Source organism: Mustela nigripes, chromosome 12 (genome assembly GCF_022355385.1).
Source record: "Mustela nigripes isolate SB6536 chromosome 12, MUSNIG.SB6536, whole genome shotgun sequence".
NCBI classification, from domain to species: Eukaryota; Metazoa; Chordata; class Mammalia; order Carnivora; family Mustelidae; genus Mustela; species Mustela nigripes.
Window position 1 is genome coordinate 124395848 of NC_081568.1, and position 20125 is coordinate 124415972.

General features: G+C 38.1%; 1 protein-coding gene across 19 annotated transcripts in view; it reads left to right on the top strand.

Moving 5' to 3' along the window:
• The window catches only part of PAM (peptidylglycine alpha-amidating monooxygenase), a 155173-nt gene that overhangs the window by 128798 nt on the left and 6250 nt on the right, over positions 1 to 20125 (top strand). For all 19 annotated transcript variants that reach the window (XM_059418296.1, XM_059418297.1, XM_059418298.1 and 16 more), the window contains 7 exons: positions 1216 to 1332; positions 3676 to 3748; positions 4887 to 5097; positions 5622 to 5822; positions 7974 to 8089; positions 13354 to 13453; positions 15730 to 15783. In XM_059418296.1, coding sequence (XP_059274279.1) covers positions 1216 to 1332; positions 3676 to 3748; positions 4887 to 5097; positions 5622 to 5822; positions 7974 to 8089; positions 13354 to 13453; positions 15730 to 15783 — 872 coding nt within the window. The remainder of the gene's footprint in view (positions 1 to 1215; positions 1333 to 3675; positions 3749 to 4886; positions 5098 to 5621; positions 5823 to 7973; positions 8090 to 13353; positions 13454 to 15729; positions 15784 to 20125) is intronic.

The following is a 20125-nucleotide window of genomic DNA, read 5'->3' on the forward strand; positions in this document are numbered from 1 at the left end:
TAAATATTTAATACTATTCAGAGTCTTCTTTTGTTTATACAATTGATCTACAAAAATAATAATAGTTTTTTCCCCACAGGTTTGTCTGATTCTGTCAAGGAAATTCAATTACAGAAATATTCACTGATTATCCATTGACTTTGGCAAAATATAAATATTTATATTTTTATATAGACATACACATGCATATGACTGAACTATGTGCTGATCCAATTCTTTGTTTTTTAAAATATAAATTATTTTCTTGGTGTCCTGCACATTTATCTCTGTGTTACATAAGATTAGATTACAAGATTTTACCTTTGTCTCTTAGTTCTAATAATTTCCCAGACAGGACTCAAAATAAGTACAGTATCCATGATAATTGTCAGTTTAGGGAAATATATTACTAGCAATTCATATAGAAATATAAATGGAAAAAATATGTAAACATATACATTCATAATATTTTATAACCTGGGAGATACAGATTTAAAAAGCAGAAATTGTCATATTTTCTTTAGTTTTTATATTACTATATAGTAATCCATTTTGTACTTATAGAGTAGCTGTTTTATGGAAGTTTTATGTTTCTAAGCACTTTTTTATTTCAAGACTCACGGTTTATATTTTTTAATTTATATTTTGAGCATTATGTCCTATATCCTTATAATATGTGTTTGCATGTTATGCCTATGGCAAATACAGTTGCAAACATATTTTTGATCACTACCCTTCCTGCTATCAAGTACACTTTCCTTATTACAGTGTAAGATAAAATAAGTTATGCTTTCTTTTGTAGTTTGAAGGAAAATAGCTATTAAAATGTTTTTGAGGAGCTTTGAAAAAAAATAGTAGTATTTCTTTAACTCTCATGTGAATATGAGTCACCTGGGGATCTTGTGGAAGTATAGATTTCAGCTGTGATGGGTGTGAGACCTTGCATCTCCAGACTGTTCACATGTTGCTGACCACTCTGAGCAGCACGGTTCTACAGGCTGATGGTACATTTGTAACTATCATTATATATGCTGGTAGGGGTGTGTGTGTGTGTGTGTGTGTGTGTGTATACATATACAGAATCAAATAGAAATGTGAAGGACAACAAAGTTTAAGCTCTTCTCTTGATTCTGTATTTGGAATCTCAAGTGAATGGTCTGCATTTCTCAAGTTCATTGCCATTTCTCATTGCCTTGTTTTCCATTCTAATGTCTTTTTTTTTTTTTTCTTTTTAAGCTCTTTTGATAGCATGTTTGTTTACCAGCAAAGAGGACTCGGGCCAATTGAAGAAGACACTATTCTTGTCATAGATCCAAATAATGCTGCTGTACTCCAGTCCAGTGGAAAAAATCTGTGAGTGCAATTACTTCTGTTGTTGTTAAGGCTTGTACTACATGTATTCTGTTAAAGTGTGGCACTGGCTCTGGTCTTGGAAAGACTGTATGATCCGGTGCTGGTGAAAAGGCACAGCTTACAAAAGCAGGAGACTAAATGGGTCATCTCATCTTTCATTTTCTAAATAGGTGGTTCCAAACCCTGACTGAAATTAGAATCATCTGGGAAGGGGCGCCTGGGTGGCTCAGTGGGTTAAGCCGCTGCCTTCGGCTCAGGTCATGATCTCAGGGTCCTGGGATCGAGTCCCGCATCGGGCTCTCTGCTCAGCAGGGAGCCTGCTTCCTCCTCTCTCTCTGCCTGCCTCTCTTCCTACCTGTGATCTCTCTCTGTCAAATAAATGAATAAAATCTTTAAAAAAAAAAAAAAAAAGAATCATCTGGGAAGCTTCAAAAACCCAGTTTGAGATTTAGGCAGGGACGGGGCCCAGGCATCAAAAGCTACTTACTTTTAAAGCTCCCAGGTGATTCTAACCGGTACTCAAACTTCATAGTGCCATTGACACACATGGCTAATGAAGTGAGTTCCTGGTCAGCTTAGATCTGAAGATTAAAAAAAATTTTTTTTCACCATAAAAGCCACATAACCAAAATCAACATTAAGAAAAAAAGTCTTCTTTCTTCCCATCTCAAAGTGAAAACTAAACAAATATCATCGTTTAGCTTCCTTAGCATGCATAGGTAATTTGGCCTTGAAAGACTTATTATTTGGTCTTATTCCTAGATGACATTTGGCAACCCAAAAAAATTGGCTGATATTCACGGTCATTGAAGGGAAGGGGCACCTGCTTACAGAGTGTCCTCAACCATTTTAACCTGGCAGCTTCTGGAACGATACCCTGCTCCATCTGCTTAGGCACAGGAAAAGCCAGGGAGCCATCCATTCTGAGCGCAGCTGCTTATGAGGATGGGAATAATTAGATTTTTTTTATAGGATTCTAAGATGGCGGGTCAGGGGCCAAATCCTCATGGCGGCTCTACCACTTAGTGGGTTTGAGCCTGTCTCCTTGGTGCTATTCCCATGAATCAAAAGCATTCTCTTTCCAGAAAGGAATCAGAGGAAGACAGAGCAAGGGCTGCCAGATGAACCTGGCCAGCAGTGGGGTGTTCTGTGTTGAAAGCAAATCATAACCCCTACATCCAGTCACCAAAACACAGATCTAGTTCATTAGTCAAGCTCAGGGTGTTACATTCTTGACTCATGAAAAAAAAAAAAAAAAATCTGTGGTGTCCCCACCATGGTTGAGGCTAGAAGCTGACAAACAGCTTTTGTGGTTTGTTCGATGTCATTTGACTACAACCACATGAAGATGTTGCCCATGTGTTTGTTAATTCTAAGTTCCTTAAGCCTGTGAGCTTCTGCCTACACCAGCTTACGGTTAGTTCTCTTACCCCGATCATCCCAATTGTTTTGTTAAAGTAAACTTCTCTATTGAATATCAGCTTACACCTTCCCTTTGCTTGGATGAACGTTTCTGTTGGAAGTGGTTTCCTTTGGGTTTTACTATCTTGAGGAGGCGCTCTTAAAGCTTTGGAGTCCTATTTTTAATATTTTCTATTAACACAGCTTACATTACCTCGAAGTATATTTGAACTACTCAAACTATATAAATCCATGTATGTTTCTCTAGACAGTTTGCTTTATACAATTTCTAAATTATTAATATTTATAATCTTTGAACTTGTTCTTAAATTGATGTTATTTGTGTTGTTTAATATACCATATTTTGTGACAAATGTTTGTCACTGATTGTAGGCTTCATTTATAGCTTTTTCAAAGATTAAATAAATACCATTTAAGATATGTCAAAAGGAGGGGTGGAGGGGAAGGGGTAATGGGTGATGGATATTAAGGAAGACACGTGATGTGATGAGCCCTGGGTGTTACACATAATTGATGAATTTCTGAACTCTCCATCTGAAACTAATGATGTACTGTATGTTGGCTAATTGAATTTAAATTTAAAAAGTATATATATTTGTATATATATACAAGTATATATATTTGATGTATGATTTGATATATACATGTATATATACATACATGTATATATATATTTGAAAATATATATTTTTTCAAATATATATATAAATATAATATATCAAAAATAAAAAATTTATCAAAAGGAGGTTTCTATTACAGCAGGTATTTTCATTTAATTTATGTTGGGCTTTAGTAATACAGGTACACATTTATCAATTCATAAATTAATATTATCTTTACAGATGAATTAGCAAAAAAAAATCTTCTCACGTATGCTTTGGGAGTAACTATATAATTAAAACCATTGTTTTTATTTTGCAGGTTTTATTTGCCCCATGGCTTGAGTGTAGATAAAGATGGAAATTACTGGGTCACAGACGTGGCTCTGCATCAGGTAACCTTCCGTTTGTCAGTGATTCAAATAGAACTTAATGGAGTTATGCTTCTGAATGGCTCTAGAGCTGTCTGGGTCTTTTTCTGTTACCCAGTAAGTTGGTTACAAGAACATGGAACTGCTACATCTGAAATTTTTCTTTTAGAACGCAGGAAAAGCTAATATGTAAATAATTCGGTCACCCTCCTATGCTGGGCCAGCAGGAAACTATGAGCCAGATGCAAGGCTTCACCATAACAATTGTGTGGACTTCCCCACCCTCCTCGGCTCTCTACATTTCTTTCCTTTTCTGTGTTCCCAGGTCCTGGTTCTGTTTGATCACTTGTGTTTTTATCACTATGTTGTTGTTGTTGTTTTCCCTGAAACCACTTTAATCTTCTGTAAATCTAGGCAAAATCTTAGGTACAGCCATGTTTATATATAAAACATGACATTTTTCTTGTTTTTAAGAGAAGTTCTGTGTCCTTCACAGAACAGCCATAAGGTCTTCGTCTCAAAAGGTGAGCTTTAATATCCATTTTATGAATAGGTGGCAAAGAAGTATGAGTACTAGAGGGGAAACAAAAACCTGGAACTCAGAAGACATAACTATAAGAGTCTTCAAATATCATCTCAGTAAACATTTATTGCTTGTGTATTGAAGAGCATCGTACTATTAGCCAAAGAGAGACCAAAAAAAAAAGTGATTTAGGGGGCGCCTGGGAGGCTCAGTTGGTTAAGCAACTGCCTTTGGCTCAGTTCATGATCCTGGAGTCCTGGGATCAAGTCCCACTTCGGGCTCAGTCTGCTTCTCCCTCTGACCCTCCCCCTTCTCATGCTCTCTGTCTCTCTCAAATAAATAAATAAAATCTTCAAAGAAAAAAGAAAGTGTGACTGGGTGGAACAGAACATCCATTCACCACTAACTACCTGGATGACCTTGAGCAGATCACTTAATCACTAAGGGCCTCACTTAAAGAATGGGGGCATCAGAGCAGATGATTTTTAGAGTCCCATCCAGCTCTACGGAGTATCTTCTTATAAGTAAATCTCTGGGAGCTTACACTCGAAGTGCCCGTGCAAGTGGCCTAAGTCAGGCAAGAGTGTACCCATAATAACCATACAAAACAGTTAAAACTTTTGTTCCTTGTTTAAAAAGGTGTTCAAACTGGATCCAAATAGTGAAGGCAGCCCGCTGTTAGTCCTGGGGAGGAGCATGCAACCAGGCAGTGACCAGAATCACTTTTGTCAGCCCACCGATGTGGCTGTGGACCCAGACACTGGAACCATCTATGTATCAGACGGTTACTGCAACAGTCGGATTGTGCAGTTTTCACCATCTGGAGAGTTCATCACACAGTGGGGAGAAGGTACTCAGTCTTGCTCTCTAATTGTTATTATTCGGCAGTAACACTAGGAACTAGTGACTGGCCACCCCTCACCTTCTTTCGGATGGAATTGGCCCCTGCAGTAGGGAAAGCAGGGCCTCTGTATGCATCCGGTTGGTAATTTTCATATATACCAATATATTGGTTGGTAATTTTCATATATACCAATAATATTCATATATACCAATATAATATATATATATTATATATATATATATATATATATATATATATATATATATATATCCATACACACACACAGTTTTGTGAGAGGAAGAAAGAATGTGCAACCCCCAAACTTTGTCCAAATAGGGAGAAAACCCCTAACGTGTTTGTGGGTAAGAGATGTTATAGAATAAATGTATAAACCGCTTTACCTTATTTTCCCTCCGGGTCCCAGATATTTCACGGTTTACTACCATAGATTTGGAAAATTAGAAAACTTTAAAGTCAAACTTTGGGTGATGTTACACATTGTGTGTCTGAGGTTTTTCTTTGTTCTGTAGAGTCTTCCAGGAACAATCCGAAACCCGGCCAGTTCAGCGTTCCCCACAGCTTGGCTCTTATACCTCATCTGGGCCAGTTATGCGTGGCGGACAGGGAAAATGGCCGAATCCAGTGTTTTAAAACTGACACCAAAGAATTTGTGCGAGAGATTAAGCATGCATCATTTGGAAGAAATGTATTTGCAATTTCATATATACCAGGTACTTGATCTTTATTTTTTGTTTTTTGCCGTGCTGTATTCTATCCTTACAAATTATTTGTTGTATCATAATGTGCTCCTCTTACGAATTTTTTTTCTTATTAAGGGATAGAAGATGCTTTAAAGATCAGATCTTAAAACTATTTTAAAACTCTAAGTGCCTTGCAGATCATTTTCAACTCATGTGACCTTGTTCTTTTTACAAAAATAAGAAAGCACTTGTAATGGATTCAAAAATTGTTCCCAAATATTGATTTTCATTTTTCCTTAATTTGGATCATTTGCTCTGGTTATTAAATGATTAATATTATTTCTTCACACATCCTCAACAGATGGTGTATGGTAAAAATCAGTACGGTATTCAAAATACTTGTGCTTCCCATTTTTTAAAAAAGCAGTGGCCAAGTTTTTTTTTCCTTTTTTAAGATAAATATGTAAAGTAAGTGAGGCTTATATTTAAATGCCAAGAGAAATGACCCATAAAATCTGGAATTTTTTTTCTCCTTTTCAAACTAGATTTTCTTGATTTGGAGAAAATCAGAAAAATAATATAAATTCATAAAATAAGCTCCATTTGATTCATATTATAAAATAACTTGCATAAGAATTTCTTTAAATCATGAATATCAAATAACTAAAAATATATTTCTAAAATATATATATAATTTTTATAATATATTTCATAAGTATATGTGTATCTCTATTAAAGTAGCATTGACTATTGGTGGTCCTCCCTATTTTATTTACATTTCTTATATTATTAAAGTTGCATAGTCTGCTGTCTTCCCAAACAGCTCCCAATATGTTTAGGAAATGGAGTAAAGAGACTCAGGTGACCAGATAAAGAGCAAGTTTGGCTTCCACTAGGAACAAGTAATAAAATAATAAAAGACTCTGATTAATGTCAGTGAAAAAGAAATTCTCATGTTTGTTTTTATTTCATATGTAAAGAATAAGTTTGACAAGACCATTCACTTAATAAGGAGGGTGATCAAATTCATAGTGAATAAAAATAAATCAAATATGAGGAAAAAAACATTAAGAGAGAATATGAGAGAGAATCTGGTTAAAATCAGAATCTAGGGACTCCTGGGTGGCTCAGTGGGTTAAAGCCTCTGCCTTCAACTTGGGTCATGATCCCAGAGTCCTGGGATCGAGCCCCGCATCGGGCTTTCTGCTTGGCGGGGAGCCTGCTTCCCTACTTCTCTCTCTCCCTGCCTCTCTGCCTACTTGTGATCTCTGTCTATCAAATAAATAAATAAAATCTTTAAAAAATAAAAAATAAAATCAAAATCTATGCAGAGACGTGTATTATAATTAGAATTCCCTCTACAATATTGTATAATAGTAATTAATGATGATAGTGTTGGGTTTTTCTTAGTATGATATGTTAAAGAACCTTTTCCTAAAATCATTTGAAAAAGGATAAAAAGATCTTTGATAACACTTTAGTGCGATGTATATTTTATTGTGTTTTAAGTCTTTAAAACACAATATTCAGTCATCCGAAGTGTTTAATTAACCCAAACATCACAGTTTCTATTGTTTTGTATAAACACTACTATAATAGGAAATATAATTTTACTACAAAAAGTATTCATGGAATTAATATTAAAAAGACGATCTAATTTTTTAATTGGAAAAAATAGGTCTTTGATAACCTGAAATATGCATCTCACATTTTCAAATTTCAATTGTTCAAAATCAGATTATTTGGTTTCTACGGTAACTTCACTTGCTGCCTTTGTGTATTTTTCTCTGATTCTCTTTGTAATGATAGCATATTGTACTTATTTTTTGGAAGATCTGATATCCCACAATGACTGACTTAAAGGTTATCCCTAGGATGTCTGTAATATCTGTATGTCTCTGTGTCTGTATCACTATCTGTGTATTCCTGATTTCTACTGGCTTCCTAAGTGGAAAAGGCCTTGCAGTTCATGGTTTTCCTATTATAAGGAGGTTATGTCTTAACTAACCTGTTTGCCCCTGTTCTTATTATTCAAGATATATTTGCTTAGTGTTTTATTTTCTACTTTCGTCTTCAATTATAGGGTCTAGGCTGACCACACAAAGTTAACTGTTTGTGTAATGTACATGCATGTACTTGAAAGCCAGTCCTCCTCCAGATTAACTGGATGTACTGTCACAGGTTTGCTCTTTGCGGTGAATGGGAAGCCTTTCTTTGGAGACCAAGAACCCGTCCAGGGATTTGTGATGAACTTTTCCAGTGGGGAAATCATAGATGTCTTCAAGCCAGTGCGCAAGGTACTCACATACACTGCCTAGGTGTCAGTTATCCTAAGAATAAACTAAAATATGAATCTTGGCATTCAATTTGTTCTTGAATGATATCTAAAAACTTTAAGGAGGTGTGATAACTTTCTTAGCTATGTTTTTAGGAGTTTTCTATTACTATGTTTTATTTAGAATAGATATCCTTGTCTGTTCTTAGGTCAGTTTCTTCAGATGCGAAGTACCACTGTATGCGTTGCTAAGGTTCTTAGTAGACTTTACACACCAGAGCAGGTTGGAATTCACTGTAGCTTAAATTTAAAAAAATAAAAAAAAAAGTCTTCTGCTTTCATCCAAGTAAGGAGGATATCACAGTATGTTCAATTGTGCTTTTGTAGCTCTCTTTGCTCCAACAGAAATCTTGTTTGCCTTTTCTATGCTGTTACCACATTGAGCAACAAGACTTGAAAATAGCGGTTTCTGGAATTGAATATTTAAATTCTAAAGGCTTAGTTTAGACAGAGACTAAAAGTTAGTTTTAACTTCACAAATGCTTTACTGCTGCTTATTCCAATAGTGCTTTTTGCAAACACTCTGGTTCACTATGCCCATCGCCCTTCTGTCCCTTTAGTGTATTTTCTCTGCAATATGGCTGCCAGAATGGTCAGAATGTTCACATCTCCTGCCTGCATGCATTTGTGGCAGATCATTTTTAGAAAATCCAGCCTGCTGCAATGATGCAAATAAGAGTTATTTTTCAAAAAATGTCAAGATGTATACGGGTTTTCCTTGGATCAAAGTGCAACTGTCATTAAACACTGGACAAACTCTATCTCCATACTCATAACTCTGACAATAGGCTTTAAAATGCCAAGTTTGGGGGCGCCTGGGTGGCTCAGAGGGTTAAACCTCTGCCTTCGGCTCAGGTCATGATCTCAGGGTCTTCGGATCGAGCCCCACATCGGGCTCTCTGCTCAGCAGGGAGCCTGCTTCCCCCTCTCTCTCTGCCTCTCTGCCTACTTGTGGTCTCTGTCTGTCAAATAAATAAATACAATCTTTTTTAAAAAATGCCAAGTTTGCTAGATTAAAAAAAAAACTTCAAAATGCCTTAATTCTGGAAAATTTGTCCGTTCGAATACTGACACGTAGGCTGGGATTTATCTACTCAGTGTCAGGCACCATGCTAGATCCTGAGGGTATAATGGTGAACAGAACAGGACGGAGCCTACACAGCATCTCTCAAACGGAGTTTTAGCAAAAGTTACAGGATCTGAACTGAACCAAACTGAATCTGAACAAAAATTGCAGTACAGCTTCCCCTCTTTTTGTAAGTTTCTATTCATACACAATAAACAGGACTTTTCACTCTATTTCATCTGAAAAGCAGTGAGGAAAGAAATTCATTACATTGATCATATCTATTTTACTTCAGTAGTGTTTCAGATCTTTACTGATTATCTGATCTTCATTGTTTTGCCTCTCTGGGTTAACTTCCTCATATCTATTGATACAATGACAGATTTAACTTTCATGTCTTCGCTTTGTATTAGTGCGGTATTTGCCTTGGCTTTTCTTTTAATGACAATATACTGTGTCAACCAGGACATTAACTTTTAATTCAAATATGCATCAAGAAAGCAAAACTGTGTGCTATTAAGCAGCTAAATTCTAAATGAGCTTTATTCTCATATGAACCGCCATGAATGAAAACCTCAGAAGGCATTATACCTAAACATTAGCATTCACCAGACATTCAACAATGAATAAGTCATAATATGTAAGTCAGTACAGCCCACTTATAAAGACAGTCTAATTGCAAGGTGAATTTGCTTTTCCTTTCAATACATAAGACTTGATAGTGCACCAAAATATAGAAATTTGTTTTGTGTTGACTCAGTAAACGAAAACCAGTCTATGAATCTCTCAGAATTGCCATTTAATTACATTATCATCACAAAGCTTAAATTGGGGTGAAGGAAATCATATGGTATATTGACTCCTATGTAAGAAGAGATTTCTACCTTCAAATGGAAAGTCAAGTTTTACATAATGTGTCTGCGCCTCTCTGTGTGCCTGTCTACCACTTACTCCCTGGGTACTTTAGTTCTCCCTCTTCTATTACATTCTTCAGAAAAGTTTATACGTATGAGCTCCGTTTTTATGTCAATGCAGGGAGGCTGAGACAATAGGACGATAAAGAGGATGGTTCTCATTCTCTCAGACGGTATCAAAAATGTATGAGGGCAAAAGATACATAGTTAGCTCCCACTTTCTTCTCCCCATAATCACAAGAGAGGCTGTAGTCCCTAACAACTGCTTGCATACACATCCTTCACATCCTGGTTTTTTTTCTTCTTTCTTTCTTTTGCAAGGCAGCTCATAGGGAAGGGAATGATCCCTGCCCCTCCATCCCAAAAAGAAAAGAAAAAAAACCAGTAAGCCCAGATTCATGTTGTCTCTCCAGCCTTAACAATGGAGATTAAAATTTATAATATTTGACAGGATTCGAGCTCAAAGTTTCACATAAATACAATTATTTATCCAAAGCTAAAGAGTAAGAGCACAGCTGGATTTTATACAGGTCTGTAGACCCTAAAATGCATTTAACCTTTTAATCCCCTGAGGGGCGCATTGGTATATCAAGGGATACGTTAAACTACGACATAACTTGGTGCAAATTCTTAGAGAACTATGTGACGTAATGTAAAATTTAAACATTATTTGGTGTTAAAACAACATAGTTATGATACTGAGAACACAAATCCCATATGAATTTCTTTAAGGTTTTATTTATTTATTGAATACAGAGAGAGAGAGAGATCACAAGTAGGCAGAGCAGCAGGCAGAGAGGGAGGGGGAAGCAGGCTCCCTGCTGAACAGAGAGCCTCATGTGGGGCTTGATCCCAGGACCCTGAGATCATGACCTGAGCAGCAGAAGGCAGAGGCTTAATGCACCCAGGCCTCCCTTCCTATGAATTTTTAAGAAGAAGTATAAGATTTTGAGAGCAAGTTGCCTTGGGCTGTGTCACGAAATGCCCCAGGGCTTCTGGTGTCATTCTTCTTTCTCTTGTTAGTTTGACTTTGTTAGGGAGGGGTACCTAAACAGAAGAGAAGAGAAACCTCAGAAGAGTTTACAAATGACACAAAGGAGTAGAAAAGTTCATTAAAAATATTACAGTTGAATGCTTCTGACTGCAGTAGGAATAGAGGTCCCAAAGTCCTCTCCACTATCCTCCTCCTGAGCCCCCTAATGGCCACAGAATATTTCCAACAGAACCTGGGCTCCCTGGATCTGTTTGAGAGCCACAGGTAGAGGTTTATTGTTATTGTGGCCTTGCATTGATGACATATTGTGATTTATTTAAAGCAAAATCTTTGGCCAACGAATAATTCACACATTTCTCCCCCACCTTGTTCTATTATATTATTTTTCCTATTAAGAAATATGAAGCACTTTACAAGCATATGTTTTGCAAATTGGTTTCTAAGAACATATTTTGGTACAGAAGAGGAACTTCCTGTAATTTGCAAGCCTGTTGCCACCTTTTAGCTGAACCCAAAATGAAGATGAACATTTAATGACTGGCTTGTGAGATCAACAAGGCAACATTTTGTTTTCTGGCTTTCTGTTCTCAAGCACATTTGTCACAGCTCATTTGATAGTATGAAGGAATGAGCCTCCTTGGCATGGCTGTCTCATTTTTCTTTTCTTTTTTTTTTTTATTAAGATTATATTTATTTATTTGACACAGAGAGAGAGAGATCACAAGTAGGCAGAGGCAGGCAGAGAGAGAGGGGGAAGCAGGACCCCAGTTGAGCAGGGACCCTGATACAGGACTCAATCCTAGGACCCTGAGATCATGACCCAATCCGAAGGCAGAGGCCCAACCCACTGAGCCACCCAGATGCCCCTCATTGCTCTTTTCAATGTGACAAACTGTTGATGACTTTCAAAGAACAGTATCTCCACAGTGAGTATTCTGCCTCACCTAAAGGGAGCTAAGAACAGTAGTTTGCTTCATGAGTGCCCTTTGTAGTCAGCACACCAGAGTGGACAGGTGCTACCTCACAAGACTAGAGTCTGGATGTGCCTCCTGTTCATACACACTGGTCATATTTTTGAGAACTCAGACAGGCCGGTGAGCCTCAACAGTGAAAAAAAATCATCCATGTCCTGCCAATGGGTGGCCACCTGGCACCTTTGAAAGCTTCACGTGCCAGACAGAAATGGCAGCAGCACAACATTTTAAGGCTGCTCTTCCAAGAACTACTTTGGTGGCCTTTTGAAAGTCACAAAAAGTTCTCTCCTCTTATGTCCTAATGACTGAGATGGTGGTGATTTGAAATGGAAGAATGTCATGAAGAAAGACCTGTTGAAACACTGAATATCTAAAATAGGTAAAAAAAAGAAAAGAAAAGAAAAAGCCCAAGATGTACTTGGGGGTAACACTCAATTTGTTTCCTCTTGCTGACTGAAAACACTGCAAGCCTTGGTGTCAGAGAAAAGAATCCCTACACCGCTACATGTCTCTGGTATGCACTTCAGAAGTAGTCTGAATGCCCGAATCTTTGAAGTGACTCTTCTCATCAGAAATGTATAAGTAGTTTTTCACGAAGCGTATGATAGCTTGATGGGAATAATAACAAAAATTAAGGCTCCATCATTTTTTTTTTTACTTGTGTAGATTAAAACAGGCAAATGTGATAGTGATTAAAAGAAAAAAGAGGGCACCTGGGTGGCTCAGTGGGTTAAGCCGCTGCCTTCGGCTCAGGTCATGATCTCAGGGTCCTGGGATCGAGTCCCGCATCAGGCTCTCTGCTCAGCGGGGAGCCTGCTTCCCTCTCTCTCTCTCTCTCTCTCTGCCTGCCTCTCCATCTACTTGTGATTTCTCTCTGTCAAATAAATAAATAAAATCTTTAACAAAAAAAAAGAAAAGAAAAAAGAAAAAAGAAACATGAAGGCAAAAGTACAAATAAATAGGTAGCTAATGGAACACCGAGTAAACAAAACTGGAAAACAGTAATTTCATAAATGTTCACTTTTAAAAGACTTGAAAGTCAGTGCTGAGGGTCCCTTCGCATTTTCCAGTGGATAGAATTATACGTCATGGAGTCGATGCCCAATGAGTGAGTGAATGTCTCTTCCTGGCCTAAAGGGATCTGGATGGAATTATAGTTTGTTTGATTTGTTTAACAGGCTTATTGTTTTATTGTGTGCTTTGCTTTGTTTTCCCACCTTTTCCCAAAGAATTCAAGGAGAGGCTCACCCCCCTCGTATGTGCTTCTTCTCTCGGCAGCACTTTGACATGCCTCACGATATTGCTGCGTCCGGAGACGGGACCGTGTACGTTGGAGACGCTCACACCAACACCGTCTGGAAGTTCACCTTGACTGAAAGTATGGTGTTGACAGTATTCCTGTCCATATCTTCCCTCAGCTTTTTTTTTGTTTTTCCCAACGATTTTATTTGACAGACAGATCGCAAGTATGCAGAGAGGCAGGCAGAGAGAGAGAGAGGAAGAGAAGCAGGCGTCCTGCTGAGCAGAGAGCCAGATGTGGGGCTCTATCCCAGGACCCTGATCCTCATAACCTGAGCCGAAGTCAGAGGCTTAACCCACTGAGCCACCCAGGCACCGCTTCCCTCAGCTTTATTGCCTCCGAGCATGTGGAAAAAAATATTTGCATTTCCTTCTCTTTTTTCTGATAGGAGTGGGAAATCAAACTGTAATTGGCAGTTGTTAAAAGACCTGTTCGGTTTCATTTCAGGGATTAAATTAATTTTTAAAAAGTAGAGAGAAACAGCTTCCCCCCGCCCCCACCTGGCAGTTATCCCCTTGTTTCCACAGATACTCCACAGGAAATTCTTGATGCCTGGAGTAATGTCTGTTATGTTGAAAGCCAGCGTTAATTCCAACTTTGTTCCAGAGGGAGATGAGGGCTTTGGCAAAGCAGAAGGGCTGATTGGCTTCCATGCTGGTATCACTTCCCATGTGGCTCTTCAGCTCTGAGTAGCTGCTGAGCATCGAGGAGGGCCAACCTCGGTGTCAGACACAGATTACCCCAAGCAGGAAGCACTCTGTGTTTTCCCTTTAGACTGTAGCTTGTTCAAAATACCAAACTTATTTCATGTAACTCAGAAGTATGTCTGGGGACAGAAGAGTTTCTCTCTTGGGACCAAGCCAGCTAGTTTGGGGATTTTCTAATTGCAATTTGGACATTATTTTTAATTCTTGCAAAAGTATTCTAACCTACCCTCTGATACTGTACTAAAAAAAATACGCTTTCTAGATTCAACCATAATAAATGCTTAATGGGCCACAAAACCCAAAGTCCAGAGATGCTTTTAAAATATGGCAGAGTCGAACCATAGGAGAAGATGGAGTTAAGGAAAGGAATGGTAAATCTGAGGTGTCAGGAGCAGCAGCAGGCAATTTTAGATAGAGAAATAATAAGGACATTTGGAATTGATGACAATAAATACTAATTATAAAAAGGGAAAGTAAAAGTTACAGCAAAGAAAAAAATGTAAGTTTTAACAAAGAAAAGTAAAATCAGGAGCCCAAAAAACTTTAATCAGATATCACACAGATCTTCGAATCCAAGTAAATTTGGTAACTGCGATCTTCACAATTGTCCTTTGAGTGTCTTTTGCCATTATGTAATAAGGACCCGGTTAAGGTCAAGTGCACAGAAGTATGCGTGGCCTATTCCACTCCAGCAATAGCTTCCCGTTCCCCATGCAAGTGCAGCCTTCCCCCAACTACCTCCTCAAAGAGGAACCAGAGGGTATAGGCAGACAGGAAAGCAAAGAGAGGGATGGACAATTCCCAATTCCAAGACTGAGCCCAGGTTTTTAAGAATTAAAAAAATGACTAACTTTCAAGCTAGAAAAGACCTCAGAAATCTATCCCGCACCTTCATTTCACAGGAAGCAAGGTGATACTTAAACTCACTAAGATTCTGATCTAAGGCTCTTGAGACCACCCTCGTGCTCTGTACTCAACAGAGATGCATATCCAAGTCCAATGGGGAGGACTTTCATAACACACATGGCCAGACCCTACACAAGATCTATAGAAAGAAGAGGAGGGATAAAAAGTGTATATTTTGGAAAGGCTTCCCACGCTGAGAAGTGCTGCAGTATAGCATTCAGCTTTGAAAGAGAAGAACCCTCTGTGTAATCCAAAATGCACCTGAATAATAAATCTGAGAAATAGTACTTCTAAAACAGTAAGACTGCCATCAGAGGCTACACGAATGTCTCCTGTATTTGCATTCTGGTATTTAACTAGTCAAGTCTATTTATGGGAGCTAGAAGACTGGTGATCAAACATGGCAGAATTAGTAAGCAGCCTAGATGTCCACATGAAAACAGAACCACTTGATATTTCAGAAATAATACATTATCATGAAGTCCACAAGGACAACCTCACTTTAAATATGAAGAGTTTAGAAATAGTTCAGTTTTCGCTAGGAGATTTTATCCAGGATTCATGGGCCTGGCACTTAATCAGTGGTTTGTCTTAAACTCTTTTGTAATATGATAATGGCTTTGATGAATTAAGGAAATATTTTCCACTGAGCAAAATTAATGTCAGAAATAAGTTTTCTAGGGTTTTTGGTTTTTTTTTTGGACATTCTGATTTTCTTTTTCCTCTGCTGTGCTGTTACAGAAATGGAACATCGATCAGTTAAAAAGGCTGGCATTGAGGTCCAGGAAACCAAAGGTTGGTCTGTTATGACTCTGAAACCCAAGCTATTTGTGCTGAATTCTTCTATGACTCTCACTGCACTTAAAAAATGACCAGACTAAAAATATAATATAATCTGGTAAATCTTCCATAACTTCTACTGTGTACTGAGCCTTTAAACCTGCATGTTGCCACTGTTTCCTCTGATAAATGGAGTATTGATAATGAGCTCAGATTCACTGATTTCAGATTATAGAAAGTGATTCTGTAACAAGTGGGCCAGAGACATTCAGGGAGAAAAAAAGGAAGTCAGTCACTTTAAGAAGTACGTTAACCTCAGGCAAGCGGAAAAATACCATCCAGTATACTGGAAAAGGCCTTCCCTAATGGGCTCTAGTCTAAATGAGTGAGTTACTGAGCTAGGGGCCTAAAAAGATGAGCTGCTCCCTAAGCTCCAATCTAAGTACCACTTTCCCCCAACATTTACTGAGGGCCATCTAAGTACAGGGCACTATAATGGGCTTGAGGGAAATGAAGCTGGGCCTGACTTCAAGAGACTTATAACCTATAAGGAGTGTGTGTGTGTGTGTACATACCTGTGGATATATACAAATAAGTATAACTTTAGTATATACTGTCAGGAACAGGAAATGGAATTTAGCCACTGGTAAGCAATCGCTAGCTTCCCAGTAGAACTGTTTTCTCCCTTTCCAAGGATCAGTTTATATTTGTACATGTTCTCCTATCTGCAGGGTTTTGACCTGGTCATGTGAAATTAAGAACTCACTAAAAGCGCTCCTAATGTTTAAGTAGCAAAGTGATTCCATTATTAGTTTACAAATGATCCACCTACAAATCCATTTACAAATGATCCACCTACATATTCAGACCTAACCCTAGGCTTACTTGTTTTCCTTTCTCGTGAAAGCAGGTGGAAAGAGATGCAGAGAGGCAAGAACCAAGAGGGAGTTTAGGGATTTTATGTAGGCAGATAAGAGAATATAGCCTGCTTAAGGTTGAGAGGGGTAAGATAATACAAACAATAGTATTGTTTGGCACTTGCAGAGATTCCCAGGTAACTCTATTAAGTGACATTCATACCACACCCATAGCAAAGAGTACCCAATCCTCTATTTTTCTGTAATCGTTACATATAGAATTATTGGTGAGTTGTTTGTTCTCAAATCAAGATATTATTATTAGTAAGCGCTCTCACTTATGGAGCACAAAAAATGAGCTATACAAGAATTACTAAATTAACTCCTTACACCAACCGTATGATAATTGCTATTATCCCCATTTTATGTATAAGGAAATTGAAGATCAGAATTACTATTGAGATAGTAAGTGGCAAAGCCAGACTTTAAATCACAGTTTGTTTGGCACCGAAGCCTGTGCTCTTAACCACTGTTCTTATGCTACTCAGGAGAGATGAATACCACCAATTCATTTACCATAAGTTCTTCCCAGAGCTACAGATTGGGGATGGTTGAAGTTTATTCTGAGATCTCTGGGATTTCAGAGTGGCCTCAAACCATTTCTGTTTAAACAAATCCCACTAACAAAAAAGAATCTTAGATTATAATGCATGACTTGTTGAGAACAGCTCAACCACATTGACCTCTTTTTGCCTGGCCAATAATGAAGGATGAACAGGGTTCTCCCCAGGCCATTTCCTCTATCCTCACTCATTGCGCATCGGTGACTGCGTTTGGTCAGAAAACCTCCCAGCCTTGTGGAAGAACACAGGAGTTCAAATAGTAAATGTTCTTGAAGTATCTTGTTATGACAGTCCCATTTTAATAACTAGGAATATCCAGATGCGAATGGTTTGTTCCAGTCCTCTTTGAACCCATATGACTCTCATTAAGTCTTTCTTTTTTTAAGATGATTTTCTTGTTACAGAAAGGAATAAAAATCTTGCTAAATCCCCAAAAGTTTGTCTTTTATCAAAATCTGGAAGTTTAACTTAAACCACTTCTTACAAAAGAGAGGGACAAACATCCCAGATTGAACAGCCTTATAAATTTCGAACTTTGAGCAACCTCTCATGACACTTGCCTCCACTGTGAATGGTCACAGAACTGATGAATCATAACAGTGTTTTGGAACCAGTGTTGTGTTCACAAGGAGGTGCAGGGATAAGAGAACTTGTGATGATCAAAAACTTAGGAAAAGGATTTTCAAATGAAGTTGCTAGGGACCAACCGCTATGCCAATGTCCCACCAAAATCATAGCCTTCCCTCCTCCCTCCCCAAAATAAAAGATGATGATGGTGAATCAGTCTCAATAAAACAAAAAGAAACTCCCTAGTGCAGTTAGTATCTTAGGCCTTAGAGAACAATACATTATAAGGGAAGCACATGGCATTAAAGGAAAAAAAAAAAAAAAGAGAGAGGAAGGAGGGAGGGAAGAAAAGAAGGAATGAAGGAGAAAGTAATCTCATTGGTGCCATATGCACTTTCCCTGTTACTGGCTAGTAGGCCATCTAAGATCTTCAGCCTTCAGTTCTGTCTGTAATGAACTGGGTAGTAATTGCTGGGTTCGTGTATTAAGAATGTCTCTCCTTTACTGTCTGAGTTATTCGAATTTCGAATTCCCACTGGTCTCTGGACTTCTCCCCCTCTCTCCAGGGGAAAGGGGAAAGAAATAGGCCCATGCCTCTATGTGTGAGCTCACATAAGAATACACCTAGCTTCCCTGTCTAAATTCAGTGCTTAAAGAAGGAAAAAAAAAAAAAAAAACCCCAACTTCCTATACATCTGCTTTTCAAAATTATATTTATTTCCAAGTATCTATAAGGATACCAGAAGAGCTTGTTTGAAGACATTGTTTTTAGTGGAATACGGCTGGCATCTTAGATGATAGAAAACGTCATATAAGGAACTCTCTAACTTCCAGAAGCCCCAGGTTCTAGCCAATGTTAGAGCTTCTTCACTGTTCCTTCATCAGGGATGCTCCAAATTAAAGAATTTAATTTTTAATTAAAGAATTTTTTTTAAAGATTTATTTATTTATTTGACATACAGAAATCATAAGGAGGCAGAGAGGCAGGCAGAGAAAGAGGAGGAAGCAGGCTCCCCACTGAGCAGAGAGCCCAATGCAGGGCTTGATCCCAGGACCCTGGGATCAGGACCCGAGCCGAAGGCAGAGGCTTTAACCCACTGAGCCACCCAGGCGCCCCTAATTAAAGAATTTTTAAAGAATTTCAGATAAGAGAAAAAGTGGAAGAATTTTGAATTATTAATGCTTTGAGTGAAATTCCTAGAATCGTAAATCATAACTATTTGTCAGACTTTTTACTCCACTTATAAAGGTTCCTGAGAAAGAACAACAATATTGCTTTTTTTTTTTTTTAAGACTGGGAAATTTAAACGTTTTACCCTCTTTCTTTAAAATGTAGAGTATCTTTGAAAAATCTAAGTGTACTTCGGTGGGTTTCAAAAGTGAGAATGTTCAAGCATTTTTAGTAGATGACACTTAGAGAACCAGGAGTGTCGGAATCGAGAATTTCTAAAGTGCAGAGTGTGTACCTTAGCAAGTTCATTACCGCTTACCGCCTTCTCAGTACGCTCTCTGTGAATGCTAAACCAATTCCGTTAGTTAGTCTGCCACCTGCTTCCTAGTTCTTGTTTCCTTTTACTGGAGCCCAGTCCTAGCTCTGCCTCCTAAAGGAAACTAGATATCCTCTGGTACAGCCATTGTCTTTGGTGTAGGTAAACCATGAATGACAAAAATGCTGTAATTCCTCTGGTGATAGTCACCTTCCTGTAGAAACAAATCCTTTCAAGACAATGAGTTTTTTACTACCAAGCTACACCTTTGTTCTATTTTTTAATCCTATCCTCTATTTATTGTTACTTTCCTACAGAAGTATAGAAGGAGCTTAAATAAAACAGAACAATTTGTATGTCTCTTCCACAGTAATGAAGAAAAAGACACAACAGTTCGTGGGCAGGGAGAGTGAGAATCAAACTTAACATTCCTCTTGGAAACAGCTCTAGACAGGTTAAATGTAAGCCTTCTAAACCTATAAACCAATCCCTTTCCTTCTCTCCTGCTGAAGTTTCAAGAGCCACGCCAGTGGACACAGAAGAGGAATAATGGTTTGCCCTTCACCATAGTGTGGGAAAGGAAATGAGAGCTATGAAGCCACTGTAAAATGGTGATACTAACAGTGCCTACTTATAGGCTTGGTGTAATGATTAAATGAGAATATTGCCTGAAACCGTGCAAGTGCTCAGGAGATATCATTGAGACCATGACGGAACAACATGGAAGTAAAAACGGGGATCTGCCGTATGTGTGCGTCACAAATTGTGTTTATAGTGTCCTGAGTAGTTTGAGAAATGCTTCCTTGGAGAAATGTCCAGGAAG